The following is a 24,731-nucleotide window of genomic DNA, read 5'->3' on the forward strand; positions in this document are numbered from 1 at the left end:
TTGAGGAAACTGAGGCAGAGAGGAGTTAAGGAACTTCCCCAAGTCTACACAGTGGGAAAGTTGCAGAGATGGGATTTGAACCTGGTCAGCTGGCTTAAGTCCATACTCTTAACCATTACACCAATATCATTTAAAAACTCATCTTTCACTTCCTAGCTGAGCCTCAGTTTCCAAATCTGTAAAAGGGACATAATTTCTACACTACCTTGTTAAAAGCATTTTTAAATGTGCGTAAAACACTTGGCACATACTAGGCATTTGATACTACGTTATATGCCTGCGGCTCTTTGTGGACCTGTGTAGCTGAAGAGGGGTCGAGAGAGCACAATATGCTCTTTTACAGATGGATGCACAGGCACAGAGAGGCAAAATGCTTTGCTGAGGGATGCTCAGCCCCCCTGGTGAGAATTTTCACCCTGGCATGCAGCACTGTGTGTTTGGAGCCAAGTACACACAGTGGGTCCCCTGCCCGTGGTCTCTGGTCTTCCCAGATTGGGTCCTCAATGTCAGGTCATCTCTGAGCAAACTAGCCTCAACATTATGGATCTTACTCTGAGGGTCCGCATCGGTTGGTAGGCAGCCCTGAGTGCACCAAGATCTATTCCCAAAGGAGGATTCGAACATCTGGAGGGGCTCCAGGAGGTCTGCCGTGCAGAGGGCACAGTAGGGACAAAGGGATGGTGGTGGGAAGCAAGAGAAGTGTGCAGGAGAGACGGGTGACCCCAGACTAGCAGGAAGGACATGTGTGTAGCAAGAGATGGGGCTGGACATGTCGTCTGGGTTCCACTGTAGAAGCCCGCCCTGGACTGCCAGCCCTCAAGTAAGCCTTGTTTGGAAGCCCAGCCCAGAAGGATCCCGTCCTCTGTAAGGCCGATATAGTCAGCAGCAGCAGGTGCTCGATGACCTGGGCAGGAGGGAGAGAGTCAAGAGGTAGCAAGACCCATAGCTTTATGCTCCCACCTTCTATAGTGGAGCCTCCCCAGTCTGAAATTCCCTGAGCAGATTCCAGTCAGTTCTAATACATTCTCTGTTGCAAACCGAGCTCTCCAGCCAGCTCTGGCCCACATAGTGCTGAGGTCTGCAGCCCTTCAGGGGCTGGAGGCCAAATGCATCATAGGCCCAGGCCAAGGCTCCAGGAAATTGGGGTCAATTTCCTACTCCCATGAGGGCCCAGCCGAATCACGGGGCCTGGGGCTCTGGGAGGGAGAGTCGGGGTTCTCTGAAGCCACATGAAGCTGCCTACACTTTCCCTGAGCTCACATGGAACCTCTGGGTGGACTCGGCAATCATCCCACAGCTGCGTGCTCGGGATGGGCCACCCTTCTCGACGGCCACAGAGGCTTCCACCACAACTGGACCCTCCTCGTGCTGGTCCACGTGAGGCTCAGAGAGGGGCCCCCTTTCTCTCTAAATCCCCTCTCCTTGCAGCTGTATTCTCAGACAGGGGAGCTTCAGCCTGCATCAACCCTTTCCAAGAGTTTATTTTTTCATGTGTGCACTCATTCATTTATTTCCGTATTCGTTCATGTCTTCATTTACTCATATCTTGATTCATGCATTCATTTCTCTTCTTGTGTTTTAAACAAATTCCTTCCATAACTGTCACCTGTTGACTCCATATCTTGTTAAATGGTTCTCGAGTGAGCAAAAATACTGAGTGACGCGTGAATGGACCAAAGGCCAGGACCTATTAAGTGTTGTGGAAGGCCCTGGGGATGCAGGGATGACTAAGGAGCTCATCGTCTAGGAGGGAGCAGTGGGGATACAGAGGCAGTGGGTGTCAGAGACCTTCAGGTAGCGTTCTGTGCAGGACCGGGGTGGCGTTAGGACAGGATGGCTTGTGCCAGAAAAGGTCTGTGCCGGTGTTTGGGCGGGAGGGCAGGGGAGAGGGACAGAGCAGACAGGAGGAGAAGCACGGCCGTGTGGCACCTCACGGGGCGCCTTCAAGAATGCAGGCGACTGGTGGAGTTCAAGGTCAGCGGTGGTGCCGTGGGCAGCGGGGAGCTGGAGAATCAGGCAGAGTTAAGGCTCTGAGGGCTCTGGAGGCCAGACGCAGGGGCTTGAGTGGCAGCTGAAGGGCATGGGAGCCATTCCGCAGACATTTTCATTGGCGGAGCGTGGTCAGCTGCTCTGGCCTCACGTAGAGTTTCTCTTCTCATCCTAAACGTGAAAGAGGGAGACGCTATACAGCTTGTTCTCACACGGGAGGCCCCACTGTGCAGAGACTACCCGTGGTTCTCCAGTTCCAAGGGGTAGAGTCCAGACTCCATAAGTGGCCGTTTAAGGCTCCACACCTTACCTGCCGTACCAGCTCTTCCCGACTCCCTCCCTCTCGAACTTGCACGTGCCCTTTGGCCTTGCACAGGTGTCCTTCCCTCCCTGTTCTGCCTGATTCCACACAGAATCTTGAAAACTCTTTTCCGTATGTCACCTCCTCTCAGAGGCCTTCCCAGCTTGCCCCTCACATCCGGTTATTCTCGCCGGGTGCACACAGCGCAGTCACTGAGCACGGTCCTGAACCCAGAGTGGACACTAAGAAACGGTCTTTGGATTTAGGGGTGGTTCTGAAATTTCGACAAAGCTGGACACCTCCCATTAGAATCTTAGATGTGCAAAGCGGTTTGGAGGAAGGACGACGTCTGCAGGCTGCACTTGCCCGTGACTTTGCAGAAGATTGAGAAATGGGAAATGTTGCCTATTTTAAAGAATCAGAGGGGAGGGCGCAGATGGAAGTATCCCCCCCCGCCCCACCCTCTTGGTGCCATTATTGCTGGAATGGAATGGAGCGGAAGGGAGGACGGGAAGGGGAAGGAGAGGAGGGGATCCCTGGAAGAGAAAGCTCCTCAGCGGAGCCAAGGTCGCCTACTTAGCACGTGGCAGAGCCCTGGCCTGGGACGCTTTCTCATCGATTGAGAGGAAATGAGCCTTGGTGTATGCCTGTCTCCTTCCAAACAGCGCCAGGACCCATGTTTACTTACGGTACACCTTGGGGGTGCACGTGGGTCCCACCCTCTCAGTTAAAAACAAACGAACAAGCAGAACACATTTCTCCGATTGAAATCTCTGAAAGAGCACCACTGAGATTTAGGAAACCTGGGAGTTAAACTCTCCAGGACGCTTTGAGCAAGTTTGTTCCCACACTGAGTCCTCAGTTTCCCTGTCTGTAAAATGGAGATATTACGGTTCCTCTGTCTGAAGGTGGTTGGGTTTCCACCACTGTTAAGAACTTGTTTTTTTAACATTTTCAGAGCTCTGGGGAGATGCAACACTCAGAGGCTTCTTCTGTGGAGGGTGGGGTCTCTCTTGGTCCTGACTGTGCTTCTGTGGCGTTCAGGGGCACGGGAGCAACGTCATCCACTGCCGGAAAGATGGCACCTGGAGCGGCTCCTTCCACGTCTGCCAGGAGATGCAAGGCCAGTGCTCAGCCCCGGACCAGCTCAACAGCAACCTGAAGCTGCAGTGCCCTGCAGGCTATGCCATCGGTACGACGGGCGTGTCGGGTTGAGCAGTGGGAGGGCACGTCCTTCCAGGAGCTCCGGGCTCACGCCCTGCCGAGGACTTGGGCAGCCGTGCTATGTGAGACCTTGCATGAGGCACTGGGGAAATGAAGAGGAATGAGACCAGACCCTGTCCTCCCAGAGAGAGAGTTCAGGGCAGGGATGTTGGCAAAGCAGTGTTGGGTGAGCGTGCACAGTTCCACTGGAGTACAGAACAGCTGACCGGTGTCTCCGGGGACACAGAAGGCTCCCAGAGGAAGGGACGCTTATACAGGGATTTGCAAGAGCTTGTGGGGCAAGAAATGGCGCTCCAGGCAGAAGGAATCACGTGGCAAAGGGAGGGAGGGAGGGATGAAAACACGCGTCCTGTTTAGGGAAGCAGTCGTGGTCCAGCGTGGCAGCCTTTGTTATTAATCTTAAAGTTTATGTAATGCTGGTCATTCGGAGTACCGACTGTGGGTCAGTGCCGCACCAAGCCCTTCAGAGGCATTATCTCGTTTCCTCTCAGTAACCTTTAACAGATGAGGAAATTGAGACTCAAAGGGATCTTTGCCACCTCTCCTTCCCCAAAGCCTGAGTCCTTTCCACGGCATTCCAGTTGCCTCCTAAATAAGGATGAATAGTGTTTTCAGAATACTATTTGCGTGGTGATAGACCAGCTTGCCAAGTGAAGGGAGACAACCTGGGGTTTGATGCCAGGAGTTTGTCTGGTTGAAAGCAGGTGTCTGGACAGACGCGTTAATCACAGGCCTGCGGCTTTCTGGGGAGCTGGGTGTGCATTGAGTCTAATCTCAGTTGAGGGCAGTGATACTGATGACCTCTTGGGCTGATTCCCTAATTGACCACGATGAAAAGCCCAGGGAATTGGATGTCCTTTCTCATGGCCAGTCCTGGGACAATCACCAGGGATGTCTGGAGCAGAAGGTTATCTGTGCAGGCACTCACTCCCAGCCACACAGAGTCAATGTGTTCCTCACCTAGTAAAACGAGTTACCGTTTCATGTCCAGAAGGGAGGCCCGTGGCTGGAGAGCAGAGGCGTAAGGGGGCCTGACCACTTCCTTTTAAAGATGGAAAAATGTAGCCTCCAAGTGCAGAGGTTCTTCACCTGAACTCAGAGTAGGGATCAACCCTCCTGTGTCAGTCCAGGACGGGTCAGAAAACACCCACGGACATGGTTCTGTCCCTGCTGATTCCAGAGGTACTTTAAGATCTTGCCGAGCCACCGATCCAAAGGACCCTGACCAGGAGGGTTGCAGAGAGGTGGGATTTATAGGGCCTGCCACTACAAGCTTTCTAGAGAGTTGGGGCAACAGGTGTAGCAATGGCAAGTAGCTTTGGCTCTTCCATCCCAAGGCCAAGGCTTTCTCCTCTCCATTATCCCTGAGGGGTGTTCATGGCTCTGGACACTTCTGTCTGTGATGGGGTCCCTGTCCCCAGCTCAGTCAGGGCATGCGCGTGAATAGTCAGTCACACTCACGGCTGGCCTTGAGCAACCCTGGGAGAAAAAATTCTGTTGAAAAACAGACCTCCTGCATGTCTGCATCCACCGACACGTTCAAGCACATATATTCATATACGCACAGATACTTAACCAGATGCACACACACACGTCATGTGGTGAGCCCATGCCTAGCACGTACACTTCAGCGAGACGCCACACACATTCGCCACCCATAAACCTGCGTGTAGCTCGCACACACATACACTAACACACCTCGTGGCCCCTTTGAACCTGTATTGTGTGTACCTGTCACAGGCACGCGAAAGTGAGCCAGAATGCCTGGCTCTCTGCTGGCCCACAGAATGGTCAGGAGGGAGGGGGAGGGGTGACGGTAGCATTTGCTTTACCCGCTGAGCTTCTTCATGGTCAGAGCAGAAAGGGAAAGCAAGCTGTCTGACATCGGAACCTGAATCTCCTTCCCTTCCTCATGCTCCCACGGCCATGCAGATGCCAGTTTTATGAATACGGTGACCCGGGATGGGCGGTGGGCGGGTAAGGGCACACAGGGAGAGCTGAGAGAGTAAAAGCGGCCTGGGGCACTGAGGGGGTGGCCGGAGGACGGAGGGGAGAGGCTTCTCTCCCCCACCCCCCAGGCTGCTCTCCCTCCTACCGCATTCTGAGCTCCTCCCTGGACAGAGCCCACCTCACCAAGGAGAGAGACTCGACCAAAGGCCTGGTAAGCAGGGCACAGGTGACGTACGTGTCCAGCTCGGTGGCTGGGGCCCACGTGCTGGGGCCACCCAGAGCAGCTCTTCCAGGGTCCCTCCCCAAGCAGCCTGGGGAGGCTTCTGTGGCAGTGAGGGGTCCTCAGAAAGTTGTTACTGCCACCAAGGCCGCTGCCACCGTCCCTGCTCCTCCCGGGAAGGGGAGGCGGGGGCCGCTGAGATCACCATTCTGTAGTGATGCCGATTAGGGCTCATGTATCACAACACAGCAGCCTGGTCCTGAGGCCCAGAGCCGCGGCATGGGGGAGGGAAGTGCCGAGGGGGAGGTACGGGGAAAGAGAAATTAAGATGTGGCTCCTGCGTAAGGCGGCGGTGGCCTCCTGTGTTGACCAGTTTTTTCCCCCCTTTTGGGATAAATAACCGTTGTCTACTTCTCAGAGGCTGCATCTTCTTTTCTCGAAAGGATTTTATCATCGCAGCCTGGTTTCATTCTTGCTCCCTAAAATCTTCAGAACGGATCTCGTGACAGACACACACCACTGAGTGTCTCTGACTGCTTGGGGATCCCTCTTCTTCTCGTCACTCACCTTTTTTGTCTTTTTGTGTGTCCCCCGTTTCTTTTCTTTCTTCTGACTCTTCACCCCTCTCTGTCCCCTTCCACTGCTGCCTTCTTTTCTCTTCCCTCTGTGTCTCCGCCGTATCCATCGCTGGGCTTGGAATTCAGAGAGGCACGGGCTTTCATTCACGGCCCCCTACTCGCCAGCTCTGCGACCGGAGCTCGCACACTGCACGCTGTCGCCTCCGAGACGGATGCGATGACACTGGGTGTGCAGGGGAACGAGTGACGGGTGAAAAACACCTGGCAGGACCGGGAATATCCCCATCCCCACCTTCTGGGCTCAGTGGCCCCATGTTTAAATTAAAGAGGTTCCAGAGATTGTCCTGGACCCGCCACCCCACCCTTGCTACCTCTTCCGATTCTGTGAGTTCTGTGAGTCTCTTAGGTTGAAGAGGGTGACAAGGTAGGTGGCAACAGGAAGGGCACTGGATAAACTATATATACATATACAAGTGTCTATGTACGTCTAGCTGCATGTATGCATAAACATATATACATACTGTGTGTACACACACACACACACACACACACGTTTGCAGGGAGCCTTTAGAATGGCTCACAGCATAGGATGTTTTTCAAGAGAGTTGACTCTTGTAAACCTTTTAGTGTTCAAGGGTGGTCTTGGCCCTAAGGCAGGGGAATGACCTCCTTAGGGCCCTGGTCAGATTCTGACACAACAGTTCTTTGTCCATGTGAATGAGCACTTTTTTGGGAGTCCTGGGGACATCCCATGGGATGAGCTTGATTTTTGGGAGACTTCAGAATCAGTGAGGTCAGGACAGAGAATGTATGAGTCAAATTACAGCCATCTTGCTAACCCATAGCTTGAAAGTCAGCTGAAGAAGTCCCTGGACCAAGGGCTTCTGTGTACTAACCCTGGCCCTGTTGGTCATGGCGCCTTCACCGACTCACTGCCTGATTCATGTTTTCATCCCTTTATCCACTTACTCAGTCATTTATTCATTCACTCATCCATCTAGGTACCCACTTCCTCCACCACGAGATGCCTCATTCATCATTCACTCATTGTGCCAGTCATCCATTCATTCATTCACTCTCTCTCATTTCCTCAACCACCTATGCACCCGTTCACTCTTGTCCCTTTCACTCACTTCACAGATACTCACTGAGTGCCTGCCATCTGCCACGCACAGTGCCAGGCTCTGGGCATAGAAGGGGGAGCGCGGGCAGTGCTGGCCTCGTGGAGTTACAGTCGAGCAGGGAAGAGAGCTGTTGGTACAACAGACACCAAGCCAATGTGACAAATCTGTGCTGGGTGCCAGTGAGAGGGTTTGGCCCGTCAGGAATGGAGGTTTTCTCCGAGCAAGCGACACGTGGATTGAGGTCTGAAGGGTCATTAACTGGTCATACGCTAGTGGAAGAGGGGCAGGGATGGTCTTGAGGGCACAGAGGGCGCGAATGCAGGCGGTGTGGGAGGAGAAGTATGGGGCTGAGACGTCGACGTTGCATTGACAGGCTCACCATTCATTTGGTTGACGCCTGCTGAGCAGACCCCTGTGTGTCAGGCACTGGGTTAGGCTCAGAGAGGAACTGATCCCATCCCTGCCCTCCCAGGGCATCCCTGTTACTGGGAAAAGGAGGGAAAGGGGGTAAGCCCAACACCGGAGTGAGATTCCTCAGTGCCAAACTCTGCTCTCACTCAGCTGCAGAAATCAGGGCAGGCTTCTTGGAGGATTTGAGCTGGACTTTGAAGAACTGGTAGGATTTGACCGTGCAAAGGCAGATCAGGGGGACGATTCAGGAGACAGGATGGACAGGAACAGAAGTACAGAGACGAGGAAGTGTGGGACTCCCATGCAAAACCGAGCACAGTCCGGTTAGTGGGAGGGTGTGAAGATGGTTAGTGGGAGATAAGGTTGACCAGACCGTGGGAGGGCATGGGTGCCGAGCAGAGGGATCTGGACTTTGTCCTGGATGTGGGGAACCTTCGAAAGGTTTCTGAGCAGAGGAGGAGCAGGACCAACCTGGGCTGAGGGCTGCTGACCGTGGTGGTGCGCGCCAGCTGGACTGGAGACGAGAGAACGGTCAGGGAGACCAGAGGTGGCGCTGCTGGGGCGTTCACTCCTGCCCACTGCCCTTGAGGGTGGGCATCCCCACTCACTGGGGACCAGGGAGTGGCAGGGTCCACTCTGGGGGTGGGGCAGCCCCTGGCATCAGGAGACGGGGGCTGAGCCACCACCTCACTCTCGGCTTCCCCTCAGGGTCGGAGTGTGCCACCTCGTGCCTGGACCACAACAGCGAGTCCATCATCCTGCCAGTGAACGTGACCGTCCGTGACATCCCCCACTGGCTGAACCCCACGCGGGTGGAGGTGAGTGACTGGGGCCACCCACCTGCGGCTCAGGGAGGGAAATGACCTTGTTGACCACTTATACGCTCTGGTCCTGCATTAGTCCCTCTACATACGTGAAAGCATCTAACGGTCACATCTGCTCTGTGGAGTGAAGACTTGTTCACCATCATTTTTCCAGCCCTCGAGTGTTTAATACCTTCCCTCTGCCAGGCCCTGTGCTATGGATCTTTTATGTATTGTCCCGCTGAATCCTGATGACAGCCTAGGAGTTAGAGGACTAATGTGCCTAGTGTACAGATTAGGAAACTGAGGCCCCAAGAACACCTGGGTAGAAAGAGCAGAGTCAGGTCACAGACCTGTGTCTGCCTGACTGGAGCGTCCTCACTGGTCAGGACGGTGCTCTTGGCTTCTCTAATATAAGCTCTGGGATATTCCATAGCCTAGGCTTCTGGTATCTTTCTCGTGCCTTGCTTATTTGGTGGAAAGCAATTAATATGTGATACGGGGAACTAGTAACACCAATTGTGTACGAAGCACCTACCGTGTTTGTGCACCCGGAGCTTAGCATACGAGGTCTGAACGAGGTTCAGACCCCCACTGGTCTCCCAGGATGGTTATGTGGAATGAGGGCCACTGTCTGCATTCTCCCCTTGTGGACACTGAGACCTCAGGAGCGGGCGATGGCCCAGGGTGAGGGCTCGACCCCAAGCCTGCATCCAAGGGCTGTGCTCTTCCCACGGTCAGGCTGCTGGAAGGCCATGTTCACACTGGCGCTGGCCGCTCCCACATTCCTGGGTGTCACCCGATCACTCGCGACCCCACTCTTGTCCTCCGGGGCAGCACGATCCCAGGCCTCATGTGCCAGCTCTGGGCACTGGCCCCTCACGCTGGAGGAAGTGAGAGAGGCAGGGCTGCAGGGCGGGTTCAGCCTTTCCGCCGGGGCGCTGGAGGCCTTGCCGTCTGCCCGCCCGCTGCAAAACCCGAGGCCGGGTGCACTGTTTCCCCGATGAGCCGAGAGCACGGCTGTGAGGGCTTACGCAGCACTCTGCACCTGTGGGCCTGGCCCTGGGCCTGGCCAGCAGCTCCCTGCGCCCCCGTGCGCCCCAGGGCTCTCCACCCCTCCTTCCTCGTCCTCCCCGCTCCCGCTCTCTGCCCATCTCCAGCTTCATTTCTTCTCCTGCCTCTTTCTTCACGCTCTTTCTCTCCCTTCTCCTGATACCTCTGTGACCTGGCTCTGCCTCCCTCCTGCCCACGTTCTTTCCCTCCATCCCCACTGTTCTCTCCATCTCTCTCTGTCCGTCTCTCTGCCTGACTCTCCCGGACCTGCACGAGCGCACCCTGCGCACCCTGCTTCCCTCACCTCACCGAGCACCCCATGTACTCTGATGGGCTGTACACGCCCAGGCGCACGCACAAAGGCTGTATGTCAGAGTCTCAAGGAAGTTGGAGATCATCAGATACACGCCCCTCATTGTACAGATGGAGAAACTGAGGCTCAGAGAGGGAGAGGACTGGGCCAGGTCACCCCAGGAAGCAGAGGCAGGATCTTGACCGGGAGCTCCTTGCACTCCATCCCGCCCTGCCTCTACTCCACCCTGACTTCCACCCAGCAAAGACAGGGACCTACACTCTACACAGAGCACAGGAGACCTCACTCACGTCCCACGTGCCTGGGACCCACACTGGGTTCCCCGACCCGTCTCCCCCTCAGGCCTTTTCTCGCTGCACCCGGGTGAATTCCCACCCTTCCCTCTGTGAGCCCCAGGCACTAAAGAGTTCAGTTATAATTCACTGTGAAACAAATCTAGGGATTTGAAAGTCTACAAAGCGCCCCCCTCGTCAGTCGCCCACCCGCTGCCTGCCTGCTCCAGCCCCCCACCCAGCTCCCTGGTCTGCCGGCCTTTATTGATGCCGGCCTACCCAGAGAGCCATAACGAGGTTCAGACCTCCACTGGTCTCCGGAGGCCTCATTATCCAGGAGGAAAAAATGTGCTAGAAAAAGGGAGGAGGGAGGAGGGCGAAGGGCAGAGATTGAGGCTTTCCAGGAATCAGGCAGAAAAGCTGGCCTCGGCTGCACCCTTGCCCCTTCTGTGGTGAGAGCTACAGAAACAGAGCTGCTGGTGCAGGCACTGCCAGGCCAAGGCAGGCCCTGGATCGCTCCTCTGCTTTCTGAGGGTTCACCTCTGAGCACCAGCACAAGGTAGATGGTCAGGGCCAAGGTTCCGCGCCAGCTACTGTCACATTTGTCCCCAGCATAAGAGAGTGAGAGATGACAGCTGACATTTAATGGATGCCTGCTGTGAATCGAGCATTGGATCAGACACCTTCCAGCCTTGATTTGCGCGCACACGCACACACACACACACACCCCTATGAGGTGGGAATTAGACTCCATTTTTTCAGTAGAGGAAATGGAATCTCAGAGGTAGAAGCCACTTGCCTACGAGGAACTGAAGAGGGACCCAGGTCAGCCTGATGCTGCCGTGTACTCCTCCAGCTACCCCTGCAGCCTCTACAATGATAATAATAAAGGCAAAATGTTTACGATCGCTTACCAGCCGGTAAATAATTCACAACTGGCTCTCCACAAAAGTACACCCTCTGATTCGTAGCACCAGCCAATTCCTGAGGCGTAAATGTTCTCACCATAGCAGATTTCTGGGTTTCCAAGTGGCTGTCACTCAACACAAGTAGCAAGAGATCAGCACTGTTGCCTCTCGTAAGCCCACGCAAGCCTGCTGCGACCCACCACTGGCACTTACCGCGTGACAGGCTCTGTCTTAAGCACTTTACGTGTATTGGCACGTGTGACGAGAATGAGGACCACCTAGATGAGCGGAATACCAACACTGAGATCACGTGCAGGACTGGTGACCTTCGTGAAGGCGGGCCCGTGCTCACCTTATTTACCCTGGTGCACCCCTCAAGCGCCCAGCACACAGTAGATGCTCCCTCAGTGTTTATGGTGGCTGAGTCAGGTGACCGGGGTTCAACACCTGCTTGCTATACGTGCCAGAGTTGCCCCATCTGTGAAACAAGAGCTAGACTGAAACCAAGAGTCACAAACTCACACACTGACGGGAACCAGACAGGTGCGATAAGCGGGTGAAGCAGGCCAAGCATGTGATTTTGTATCTTAAATACTGAGGCATAGTATTGGGTTGGCCAAAAACCTTGTTCGGGTTTTTCCGTAAGGTGTTACGGAAAAACCCAAACAAAATTTTTGGCCAACCCATAGCAGTAGCAGTAGCAGTAGTATTTACTATAAATACATCAGACAGACACAGAGGGACTTAAAGAAAATAAAACAACTGCCCATGTGCATACTGCCCAACTTAAGAAATGAGATATTACAAATGCAGTTGACGTTTTTCCTGTTGAGATTAAGCTCACATGCTAATCTTAAGCATTAGACTTGATCAATTTTTATGTTTGTGTCCACTCGTGAAACCCAGATCAGGGTGGGGACCTTTCCAACTCCCCAGAGAGGCCTTCCCTTCTCCATGGCAGGCAGTACCCACACCACGAAGATACTGGTTTTGCTTATTTTTGAACTTCATGTTACTGGAACCTTAGAGTATATATCTGATGAAATTCTTTTTAGGCATATGTTTTACCTTCATAAAGAAAAACACTCTGTCCTTTCATTTCCTGTAAGTTCTCCCCCCTTTAAAGCCCCCTCCCACGTATGCAGTTTTGAAAGCAGTAGAGATACAAAGAAACCTTCCTCTAATCTAATAAGCAAGACAGTGCAAACTCTCAATGATAGATGGAGACACCCCTCAGGCTCAGTGCTGGAGAGACTGCAGGGAATGGTGGAGACTGTGGTCAACTGTGGAAAACACACGCTGGCTGCCAAAGGGGGAGCCTCTAGCTGAGTGGGACAGTGTGGAAATGTGGGTTCAGTGTGGCCAGATTTTCCTTTTTTTCTTGAGTACAAGAAATCTGGAGTTTTTAAAATAAGAAGTCTCTCATGTTTTATATATTGGCAACTGATTCTGACTTTTGTTAAAGCACTCTGTGTGCCAAACCCAACATTTCTGTGGGTTGTACAGCCCGGAAGCTGTTGGCTTACAACCTCTGGATGAGACAGACTCTTCCAGGCTGGACATCCAGGATCTGGGGGGCAGCTTCTCTTCCATCAGCTCCTAAGGAGCACCTCCAATCTGCCCTGCACTGCCCCCGCTCAGGGTGCCGAGAAAGCTTCCCAACAGGAAGTGCCACTCACAACCTCAGAGGCTTATCGTGCCTCTAGGTAGCTGGGATCCTGGCTTTTTGAAGAGCTTCTGAAAAAGGGGATGGAAGGAGGAAAGAAAAGAAGGGAAGAGGGCTTCCCTGGTGGCGCAGTGGTTAGGAATCCTCCTGCCAGTGCAGGGGACACGGGATCGAGCCCTGGTCCGGGAGGATCCCACATGCCGCGGAGCAACTAAGCCCGTGCGCCACAGCTGCTGAGGCCTGCGCTCTAGAGCCCGCGAGCCACAAGTACTGAAGCCCGCATGCCTAGAACCTGTGCTCCGCAACAAGAGAAGCCGCCGCAATGAGAAGCCTGCGCCCCGCAACAAAGAGTAGCCCCCGCTCACCGCGACTAGAGAAAGCCCACGTGCAGCAGCGAAGACCCAGTGCAGCCAAAAATTAAATAAATGAATAAATAAATAAATTTATTTTTAAAAAAAAGAGAAGAAGAAAGGGAAGGAGGGAGAAGGAGGAAGAGAGGGAATTAAGGAAAGGAGAGGAACGTACCATTTATTGACTCTCTGTGACATGTAGGCACTGTTTGTGAGGCAGTTCCATATATACCCTTCACTGTATCTTCACACTCCAAGGAGATAAGTATTGTCACCATTTTACAGATGAAGAAGCTGAGGTTCTGAGAGCTTGTCACTGCCCAGTTCACATAACTCATGTGATTGAATCAGGGTTAGAACCCAGGGCTAATTCTCATGCATTCAGTTCCCCAAGGAAACTGCCTTACACGTTATACATAATAAACATACGCAGTACATCAGACAAAGGATGTGAAATTCATTCCTTGAAGAGAAGGCATCAGTGTGGGAAACCCTGCCGAGAGTCTGAAGGTCAGAGGTAGAATGGTTCCGATTGAACACGAAGTCCAGCCTGTCCACCGTGCAGAAGGAGCTGTCCTGTGCCCTGGAGGGGAAGCCCGGAGACGGAGGGGTGTGTACAGAGGCCAGCGATTCCTCGTTCACTCCTGGGCACACTCAGACATTCGCTCATTTGCTCATTAACTCATTCAGTGAATATTGGTTATGCACCTCCAAATGGTAGGTATTCTTCAAACAAGGGATACAGAGTGGAAAATGCCTAGGTTTTTAAAAAGCTTACCCAGAAGAAAGCCAGAAACTCCATAACAGATAACAAAAGCAAAAATAAATTTCGTAATTCACTCATAGAAGGTCCTATACATCAAGGAAAAATAAAGGGGAAAAGAGGACTCATCCCAGAAGACATCAGAAGGGGAGTCAGGTCTGGGCCTGAGGGTGAGGGGGTCCTTTTAAGATACTTTCTCATGTCTTTGGCTCTGCCTGGGGCCAGACTTCTCTGGGCTTCAGCTTTTAAACACTCTGCCTCTACTACATTTGTCTCAAAGCCTCTCTACCTCTCTGAACCTTGGTCTTTCCATCAGTCAAAAGAGTAACCTTTTTTATGCTTACCAGTTCGGGGGCTGGAGGAATTTGAAGGAGAATATAGTTTTCAAACTATAGACGTGGAAATAAGACAGATGTGAGTTTCATTCCTGACTGTCATTACCTATATGTATGACTTGGGGCAGGTTATTTAACTTCTCTGTGCCTCAGTTTCCTCTTGTGTAAACCAGAGTCAGAAACCATATGTAAATACTGTATGGTAATCACTTATATGTGGAACCGAAAAATAATACAGATGAATCTATATACAAAACAGAAACGGACTCACAGACATAGAAAACAAACTTATGGTTACTAAAAGGGAGAGGGAGGGATACACATAGGAGTAATCCCATACACATAGGAGTATGGGATTAACAGATACAAACTACTATACATAAAATAGATAAGCAACAAGGATTTACTATATAGCACAAGGAGTTATATTCAGTATAATAACCTATAATGGAATATAATCTGAAAAACAATAACTGAATCATTTTGTTATACACCTGAAAAAAACGTACCTATCTCATAGTTATGGTAAAAATGAAATGAGATAAAAGCACCGAGCACAAGGCTTGGAGCACAATATACCCTTAGTAGAGGGTTTTGTGTTGATGAGAAGGATAATGGTGATGGGGTTGTTAGTGGTACTGTGGCAGTAAGGATGGTGGTGGTGGTCATGGTGGTGATGACGCTGGTCCTGGTGTTATTGATGACGATGCTGGTGGTGGTCCTGGTGGTGATGATGCCGGTCCTGGTGTTGATGACGGTGGGGGGGGTGGTCCTGGTGGTGATGACGCTGGTCCTGGTGTTGATGACGGTGGGGGTGGTGGTCGTGGTGGTGATGACGCTGGTCCTGGTGTTGATGACGGTGGGGGTGGTGGTCCTGGTGGTGATGACGCTGGTCCTGGTGTTATTGATGACGACGCTGGTGGTGGTGCAGATGGTGTTGATGCTGACGGTCATTACAGCCAAGAAGAAAAGACGGTCTATTCTTCCTGTACAGCAAGGCAGAGAAGAAAGCTGTCTTACAAAACCTGGTCTGAAAGGGCTCTGACTGGGCTAGAGGTCCCACTGGCATCAAGAGGAACAAGGCTGGCATTTGAGGGGCCCCTGGGATCTCCCAGCATGTGGTGTAAACAGCCCAGTCTTTCCTTCAGCTCTTGCTGCCTGTCCCCTTTCCCAGTCCTCCTTGCAGACAGAGGGGCCCTGTAGTGAGACAGGTGGGGCGTGCAGCCCTGAGGAATAGTGGAAAATCCAAAAGACTTGGAAAGATAAATAGGCTCATGCAGATAGCATAAAAGTCCTTTTTCTGAACTCACGTCAGGTAAACCTCAACTGACAGAAACTTGTGCAACCACACCAAGACACTCCTACGGATGGATTAAATTAGCTCTCAAATAAACAGGGGGGAGGAATGGGCATCGAGTCCCTTGTGGATCCTAATTCTGATGTTTTCTACTACTTGAACCATTACCTAAGTGCCCCTCCAACATCCCTGAATTTTGGCCAGGAACAGACGTTCAGACCCAGAGATGGAAGTCTGGTTAAAGCTTCTCAGAGGATGAAAGCAGGCGATGCCCTCTGCTTCTGGCCCCCATGGCTGGGAAGCAGAGGGGCAAGAAAGTAGCTGAGCTGGAAGGAAGGGACACTAGAGTTCTCACTTTCCTTCACTTGGTCAATATGTATTTGTTTGCTGTGCTCCATCCTGGATCTGGGGGGAGACAGATGCCCTCTTACCTGTAGGAGTTAGTCCTGGGTTGACCATTTCTACATCATTTATCTCAGTGCTTCATCACAGCAGACCTATGACATTTTCAGTACCCATTTCACAGATGGGAAAACCTAACCTCAGAGTGGAAATTTCAAGTCAGATTTGCAACCATGTCTTTCATGCCTCATTGCTCAGTCTTTCCCATACATCACCTTCTTCTGTTTTAGGAGTGTCAACAGAGGCAGTAGGGGCTAAAGAGTAGATTTCACATTGTGAGACTGGTTGGCAGATCTTCAAGTTAAGTTGTTTGTCCAAGATCTTTAATTAATTCAATCTACACTAAACTGGTCCTCTAAACTAGATGCTCTGCTAGGCATCGTAAATGCTCTTCTGATGCTCTAGAAGAGAGGAGGACAGGTAAAGAAAATAATTGTCCCTTGGTAAAATCATCTCTATCTTGAAATGGATCCATTCGTTTATAACATAAATATTTGCTGGTCATCTTCCTTGTACCAGGCACCATTCTAGGCATGGAAAACCCAAGGGTGAACCAGAGATGCTGTGGGGCAGAGAAGAAAGGTACCCAACCCAGCCAGATCTTGAAGTCACGGGATTCCAAGTTCACCAAGAAACCTAATTACACTTTTGCTCCCATATATGTCTGCCCTTGGGGAGAGAATGGGCTGGTCACATGGATTTTCCACATTCTAGCCCATGTGAACATTCATTTCTTAATTAAAATTAATCAACTGGCATTCAGCCAGCAGAGAGAGCCCTGATCATAGAGACTTCCAGGGCTGCTCTCTGGCACAGTCACCTGTCATCGCAAATCTAAGCATTTGCCTCCAGGTTATTTTAATTTGCTTTTATTTTATTTTTTTTAAGAAATCATTGTAATATGGCATGAAAAGTAAGGCATCTAGGGCAGAATAGAAAAAGGAGCTTCTAAGATTGTTATGTTAGTCCTAGTTCTGATGCTATTTTATATTCCTAGTTTTATTTTTATATATATATATATATTTTTTATAATTTATTTATTTATTTATCTATGGCTGTGCTGGGTCTTCGTTTCTGTGTGAGGGCTTTCTTTAGTTGTGGCAAGCAGGGGCCACTCTTCATTGCGGTGCACGGGCCTCTCACTATCGCGGCCTCTCTCGTTGCGGAGCACAGGCTCCAGACGCGCAGGCTCAGTAGTTGTGGCTCACGGACCTAGTTGCTCTGTGGCATGTGGGATCTTCCCAGACCAGGGCTCGAACCCATGTCCCCTGCATTGGCAGGCAGATTCTCAACCACCGGGGAAGCCCTCTTCCTAGTTTTATTTATCTTTCTTTTTTCACCCACTTAAAAAGAAATTATTGTGTTGGATTTTATGTTATGAGCTGCCTTAAATCCTTCCCAAAACAATTGCTTGGTTTCAAGTCTTGGTTCCTTTACTTAACAGCTATGGAGCTTGGGGAATTTATTCTCCTTATGATACAAGATTAATGCCCACCCCACTGCATGGTGGTGAGAAATAAATAAGGTAATGAATAAAGTAATTAGCACCATGAATGCACTCAATACATTTTAGTATAATAATAATTATTATTATTTCATTACGGGAGGCTATAAGTAAATACATGTATGTATACCTTAAGCTCTGCCTTAGAGGGCTGGGAAATCACCACAAAGGAAGGTAGTCTTTTCTTTTTTTAATTCTAAGTTTATATATTATGTATTTCTTTTAAAATTTTTATTGGGGTGTAGTTGATTTACAATGTTGTGATAGTTTCAGGTGTACAGCAAAGTGAATCAGTTATACATACACATGTATCCACTCTTCTTTAGATTCTTTTCCCATATAGTCCACGACAGAGTATTGAGGAAGGTAGTCTTGAACAGAAATGTAAAAGATAAGTAAAGATTCTCCAGGTGACAAGATGAGGAAGGGCTTTCAGTGAAGGAGAACGGCAGGAACAAACTCACAGAGATACGAGTGTGGGCAACCTCAGGAACTGGGAGCCTAGCCTGCACGGCCTGGTGGCAGGTGGATGCAGAAAGGGTTCTCTGCATCTCCAGGGTTCCGAACCAAAGGTTATTTCATGCATCCTCCAGGCCACTGCTCTCAAACTGTAATGTGTATCAGCATCACCTGGGAGGCTTGTTTTTACAATGCAGAGTCCCAGGCCCTGGCCTCAGAGATTCGGACTCTTTAGACCCAAGGCGGCGCTGAAGAATCTGCCTTTTCTGTGTGCCCCCATGTGATCGTGATTAGAGCGGTCCTTAGCGCCTACTTTGGGAAGCCCTGTTCCACACCATTCTTCCATCTTCCTGCTGTAGCTGCACACACATGCACGTGCACGCACACCGGCACGTGCACACACTCACGTGTGCACACATGTGCACTCTACCCTTCCTCCTTCCTCCCACCTTATCCCCGACTCTGTCCGTGGGGCAGGCGTCAGCCAGGAATTTTCTGAAGTGCCTTTCTGATCATGTCTCGGTCCCCCAGTTCTCCTTCTCCTCAGCCCTTCTTCCTGCCAGGGAAATACAGAATCGTGACACCTACGGTGAACACAAAACATTATTTTAGTCTTATGGATCCTGTTATTGCAGGTACCTGGGCAAATTCTCCGTGGAAATGCCAGGGTGAGGCCAGCCCTTGGAAGATCCAAGAAGAGGGGCGGGTGGTTGAATGTGGTGCCAGCCCCAAACCCGTCTGACCTCTTTCTCCGTCTCGCTGTAGAGAGTTGTCTGCACAGCTGGTCTGAAGTGGCATCCTCACCCTGCCCTGATTCACTGTGTCAAAGGCTGTGAGGTGAGTCCCTCAGAATGGTGCTACAGCCATTGCTGTTATTGTTACGTTGATCATGACTTCCATTTACTGTACCTACTAAGTGCTATAAATATCCCCTTAACAGACTGCTCGGGCAGGGATCAGCAGTCCCACTTTATAGGTCATGGAAATGATGCACAGAGATATCAACAAACACCCTCCAACATACAGTGAATGGCTAACAGAGTCGGGATTCCAAGCCAGGTGTTTCTGGCTCCGCAGCCTGTGTTCAACATAATATGGCTTCTGTAAGGGAGGTTGGGAGGGACGAGGCCATATTCATTTAGCAGCTACAATATGCCCGGCATTTTACCAACATTGCCTTATTTAACTCTTACAGAACCACATGAGGCAGTTTCTGTTTTTTCATTTCTACTTTTCCTGCAACCGTTAATTGCAGATCATTTCCTTCTGCCACATGTCTTTGTCATTCACGCGTTCTTCAACTCCAGAGATAATTTGGACACCTTAGACTCAACCACTGAGCTGAAGGTGGAAGATCCCCTCTGACCCTTCAGTTCTCTCACTTGGCAGTGGAACCACTCCTTGGAACTTGGCATTTTGGAGCTCTGTCCCTGGGTATCAGTGACAAGCTTGGGGAGGGGCAGGGCCAGGGCACTTGGCATGTCACCTGTGTTCTCAAGGGCATGCTACTGTCCATGGAACTCAGAGACATTCTGTGCACCCCTATGCCCCCTGTGAATCTTTTCAGCTGGCATGGAAAGGAGGTCCCAAATCACATCCAGGTGGATGTCCAAATCTCTGTAGTGCCCCCAGGCCCCCCTCAGGAAAATCCAGGTGAAAAGGACTAGATTGTGCTCTAGAAAACTTTGTATTTGATGAAATTCTTAAACTGTCACAACCAGACTGTTCTTCTAGATGATGGGGAAACTGACACACAGCCAGCAGCCGGGTCTAACATTTGATAGAATGCCAACTGGCACAGCTCTCAATGCCATCTACCGTCCTCATTTGTTGTGTAGACTGGAAAAAGAGGGCCAAAAGGGGGATGCACTGGCCCAAGGTTACCGCACAGCATACCAGACACAGAGCCAGAGCATGAACCCAAGTCTCCTGACTTCCAGGCCCGTGATTTCTCTCCTCCACTAGGCCACCTTCTGCCCATGAACCGTCCCCTGACCTGTAAGTGTCACTGGGTCACATTTCTTTCTGTGTATTGCTTAGGGAGTCCCCAGGGGCATCTTCTCAGGGCACAGGACACTGCAGTCTTTAAAAACTCCCGTTCTCTCAAGATTCAGCAGGAGCGACAAAACCAAAGCCAAGGACCTGAGGCAGCTGCTTCCTTACATCTCTCTGGATCAGTCCAGGATTTCAGAAAAAGGAAGCTTGGATTACCTGGGCACTCGTTCTGCTGAGTCGGCGGTCTGGGCAACCAGTGTGACAGCGGAATTCAATCCCTTCTTTGACTCAGCACTGAGGCCTAAGAGACCCACACCTGTCAGGCTCTGAGCTCTGCCAGGGATGCTTATCGCCTTTGCCCTTGCAGGTGCCCCCTCGTCTCCTTTCCTGCTTAACTTAGAGCTGATAGTTTCTCTCTTATCTGGGGCTGAAAAGTATGCTTAGAAGAGATACAACTGCTGGGTCCAGGGAGGAGCCATCAGCCTGGAATGTCTGCAGGAGCCAAGATTGATAAAGGGTCTTGGGGCCCTTTAGGCCCCTGCTCTCTGCCCCAAGCTGTGTTCAAAGTAGTCATTTACTTACTTGTTCATCAAAGCTTCACTGGGTGCCTGGTATGTGCCCAGCACTACCCTAGGTACTGAGAGTACAATGGTTTTAGTCAAGTGAAAACAGTACTGTGTTCTCCCTGACTCACGTGGATATCTTCTTGCCCTTCATCCATCCATCTGCCCATCATTTTACTAGATAAACATTTAAGGAAGATACGTTTAATAAAGTTTTGCTCAAATTGCCAGCATTTTGCTAAGAAGTCTAAGATATAAAAATGGATGACGTACGTTCCCTGTCCATAAGGAACTTACAGTGTAGTAACAGAGATACGGTTAAAGAAGAATTCTAAACTGATATACCAAGAGGTATAACCAAAGCGGGTTTAAGAAGCTGCAGAAGCACATGGCCTCTCGGGGGTTGTAGGGAAGACATTTTGGAGGGGTGATGTTTGAACTAGATCTTGAAGGATGAATTGTTTTCCAAAACACACTATTAGTAGAAGTAGCGGCATAAGAAATACCAGAGACGGGAGCAATCTCTAGGTTGTAGAGCTTTTCACATGTTATTCTCTCCCTCTAGAAAGTCTCCCTTCTCCACCCCCCACCTAATTAACTCCCACTCATCATGTCAGCTGAAACGTCGTCTCCTCAGGGACTTCTCATGGAGTTCTCTCATTAGGTCAAAGCCTTCTACTCTTAACAGCATCACATACCTTTCCTCTATAACTCTTATCGGAGTTGAAATTGGCCAGTAGGGTAAGTGATCATGTGAATAAAGTCTGCCTCCTTACTAGAGTGTAAGGTCTTAAAGTAGCAGGAGCTCTGTCTATATTGACTCACTATTACATCCTTTTTTTTTTTTTTTTTTTTTTAGTACAATGTATAACACATAGTAGACATTCCGTAGATAGGGTTAAATAGAAGGTGGATGGACAGATGGGAGGATGGATGCATGGATGTGGCAGCAGGAAAGGGTACATAGAAGAAAGCAGCTAGTAATGAGACTGGAGATCTTTTTCAGTGACCAAGTAAAAAAAGAATCTTTTTTATTTTTCTTCTTCCTCTTCTTCTCCAGCTACTCCTTTACCAAGCCAGTTCCTGTTATTTTTAAAAAAAGGACATTTGGTTTCCTTTATTAGTCTTTATATGTAATGTGAGAAAGAACTTAGGGAACAGAGCCCACAGACAAATCTTCTAAGGCCCAGAAAGAGCAAAGGGTTTTATCCTCTAGTTGTTTGTGCCTCTCTGCTTTAAGACGCATGTGGTAATGTATTCATGATGGCAGTCAGGCGGCAGAGTCACACCTGTGCTCACAGCCATGTGCGTGTGTACCCACAGTTGACTACAGCTCTCTCTCTGTTCTTGGCTCTACCTTGCTAAAATCTTTTTTAGACCCTAATGGGTCAGTGATGAAATGGCATCATGAGTTGGGGGCACAAACACTGTGAATTTGGAGCGTAGATGCAAGAGACGGGGATGCCACATAGGATGGACTCCTTGTGAACTTGGCTCTCCCCATAAAAAACCCACAAAAGGGTTTTTCACGGGAGCCCACAAAAAGTCGACGAGCCACTGAGCATTAGAGACCCCCAACCCGAACTTTAATCAAAGGGGCTTCAGTTTCATCTGCTTTTTATATTAAAGGGTTACACAGCATTACCTTTGATGAGGGGAGGGGCATGTTCATTGCTTTGAGAAATCAGTGGTCTAATTCTGCCTCTTTATTTCACCACTGTGAGTCCTGAGACCCAGAGAAGATAAGCCACTTAGTCAAAATTACCAAGTAACCAACCAGTGGCTGAGGTTTGGAAGACTAGAACCCAGGTTTTCTAAAGCCCTGCCAACTGCCTTTCCACTACACCAGTACGATTACGATCTGTCCCTAAAACATCTTTAAAAGCCAAGTTGTGCCCAGCATTAAACTCCAAGGCGGCTGGGAGACAGAGACGGACGGGATATTGGCCTTGTCTTTGAGGAGCTCACAGTCTTGCACCAACTACAGGTTCACAAGCTGTAGAAGACAGCGTGCTAAGTGTTCCGGTGGGAAATGCAAGTGCTGGGGGGTTGCAGAGACCCCTGACTTTCCCCTAAGATGACTCTGGGTTCAGATCAGTAATAATTTTACTCCATCCTCTTTTCCTCATCTTTCAAGCATCACAGAGTTGGAGGAACACAGGGAAGAAAAGAAAGAAATCAACATCTGCTAGGTATAGTCTAGAAGGGTAAAAATAAATGAGAAACCCACTTAGATGGAAATCACCACTCTGCCTCTGCCAGTTGCTCTTGGCCAAGTCCCTTTCTTGCTCTGAGCCTCAGGGTCTTCATGTGTGAAGTGGGAAGAGCAATGCCTACCTTACTTGTTTTATTTGAGAACGAAAGGAGAAAGCAAACATGGAAAGTGTGTGACATCGAGTACATCTGTACTGTGTTAGAGAAGCAAGCACCCATAATCATACACCAACATCATGCCAAGTTCCCAGTGATTCTTACGTTCAGTCTTTACAATTCTTGAGTAGTTTACATTCAGCTTCCTAATATATTTGCATATATATTTATTGTAAATTATGTTTGTAGTTACCTGCTACCAGGAAAAGTGGGGGAAAGGGGGCTCAAATTTTCATACCATTTCCTCAAGTGAAATGAGCCCCCTGCTTCAGGAGGGCATAGTGGTCTATCTTGCTGCCTTTGCATACCCAGCATATAAGAGTATGTCTCCTAGCATGACCATAGTTTGGTTGGGAAAAACTTGGCTAGATAAGAGCCTTTAAAAATGGTAGAAGTGAGCTTCCCCGGTGGCGCAGTGGTTAAGAATCCGCCTGCCAATGCAGGGGACACGGGTTCGAGCCCTGGTCCGGAAAGATCCCACATGCCGCAGAGCAACTAAGCCCGTGCGCCACAGCTACTGAGCCTGAGCTCTAGAGCCCGTGAGCCACAACTACCAAAGCCTGTGCTCCTAGAGCCCGTGCTCTGCAACAAGAGAAGCCCGCATGTAGCAACGAAGACCCAACACAGCCAAAAAAAAAAAAAAGTTAGGACTGGTAGTTTGTCCAAAAGGGTATAGGGATTTGAAGCCAGGTAGGCTGACTGTGGAGGTTTGTGAGAAGATGAGATACAGCTAAATATCTACAGAGGCCAGCCCCCGTTTACTCCAGCATGCTAACCAGGCCTCCTTTCCTTCCTGCCTCTCTCCTCATGTACAGCCCTTCATGGGAGACAATTACTGTGATGCCATCAACAACCGAGCTTTCTGCAACTATGACGGTGGGGATTGCTGCGCTTCTACGGTGAAAACCAAAAAGGTAGGCCAGTGTGCCCCCCTCTGCAGCCACCTATGCAGGCCTCTCCAGCTTACTGGCCCAGGACCACCCCTACGTGCTGGACAACCCATTGCCCTGGTTGTGTCAGCACTTACCCACAAGCTTTATTGTGTTACGTTCCATTGTATTTTTCATTCTTTTAGTCAGTAGTTGAGCTAGTATCGTGTGCTAATCCCTGAACTAGACGTGGAGGTTCATGGATGATCTTTGTAGATGTAGTCCCTTTTCCTCAAAGCTTAGCGTCAGCTATGGAAGCAGACAAACTAAAGTGCAATACTTTTTAAAGGAAAGGACAGAGTTCTCTGAGGGCCCAGGCAAAGGGTTGGAGAAAGCTCTGCAGAGGGATCTGCATCAATGCTGAAACTTGAGGTATGAGGAGAAGGGGCAGACAGGTGGCCAGGAAAAGTGTCTGGGGCAGGAGACCGGCATGTAAAATCCTAGAGAGAACACACATGTTCAGGGGGTATGGCTAAAGTCTAGGGGAAGAGGGAAGATGGGACACTCCCAGCGAGGTCAGTTATGGCCTTTAAGCATTTTAGAATCTCTTCTGTTGTTTACACCTGTAGAATTAGGGGGTGTGGTCTTGGTTGCCATTGTCTTCCTTAGGGTATTAGGACGTTACAGGAGTGATTCAAGTATTTATAGTGAAACTGGAACATCCAGCTGAGATGCATTCCACCCACCCACAGAAGAGTGGCAACCTCTGCTTTCCTCCTGATGAGAGCTGGGACCAGAGTTTGGGGCCCGAGCCGAGAGTTCGGAGAGAGGTGGCCAACCTGGCCAATGTGAGTTCAAAAGTATTTCCTGTGACAAATGAGCTCACGGGGAGCTACTTCTTCTTTTCTTTTCACATCTTTATTGGAGTATAATTGCTTTACAATGTTCTGTTAGTTGCTACTGTATAACAAAGTGAATCAGCTATACGTATACATATATCCCCATATCCCCT

The 24,731-nt window shown here is 50.1% G+C and overlaps 1 protein-coding gene across 1 annotated transcript in view; it reads left to right on the plus strand.

The window, feature by feature from the left end:
- The window catches only part of PAPPA (pappalysin 1), a 255,828-nt gene that overhangs the window by 202,061 nt on the left and 29,036 nt on the right, over window positions 1–24,731 (plus strand). Inside the window, exons 18-21 of the mRNA XM_022579137.3 lie at window positions 3,335–3,482; window positions 8,506–8,615; window positions 18,688–18,759; window positions 23,666–23,764. Coding sequence (XP_022434845.2) covers window positions 3,335–3,482; window positions 8,506–8,615; window positions 18,688–18,759; window positions 23,666–23,764 — 429 coding nt within the window. The remainder of the gene's footprint in view (window positions 1–3,334; window positions 3,483–8,505; window positions 8,616–18,687; window positions 18,760–23,665; window positions 23,765–24,731) is intronic.

Source organism: Delphinapterus leucas, chromosome 6, assembly GCF_059928025.1.
Source record: "Delphinapterus leucas isolate spDelLeu-1000000601 "Yukka" chromosome 6, BTC_Dleu_Yukka2, whole genome shotgun sequence".
Classification (NCBI taxonomy): domain Eukaryota; kingdom Metazoa; phylum Chordata; class Mammalia; order Artiodactyla; family Monodontidae; genus Delphinapterus; species Delphinapterus leucas.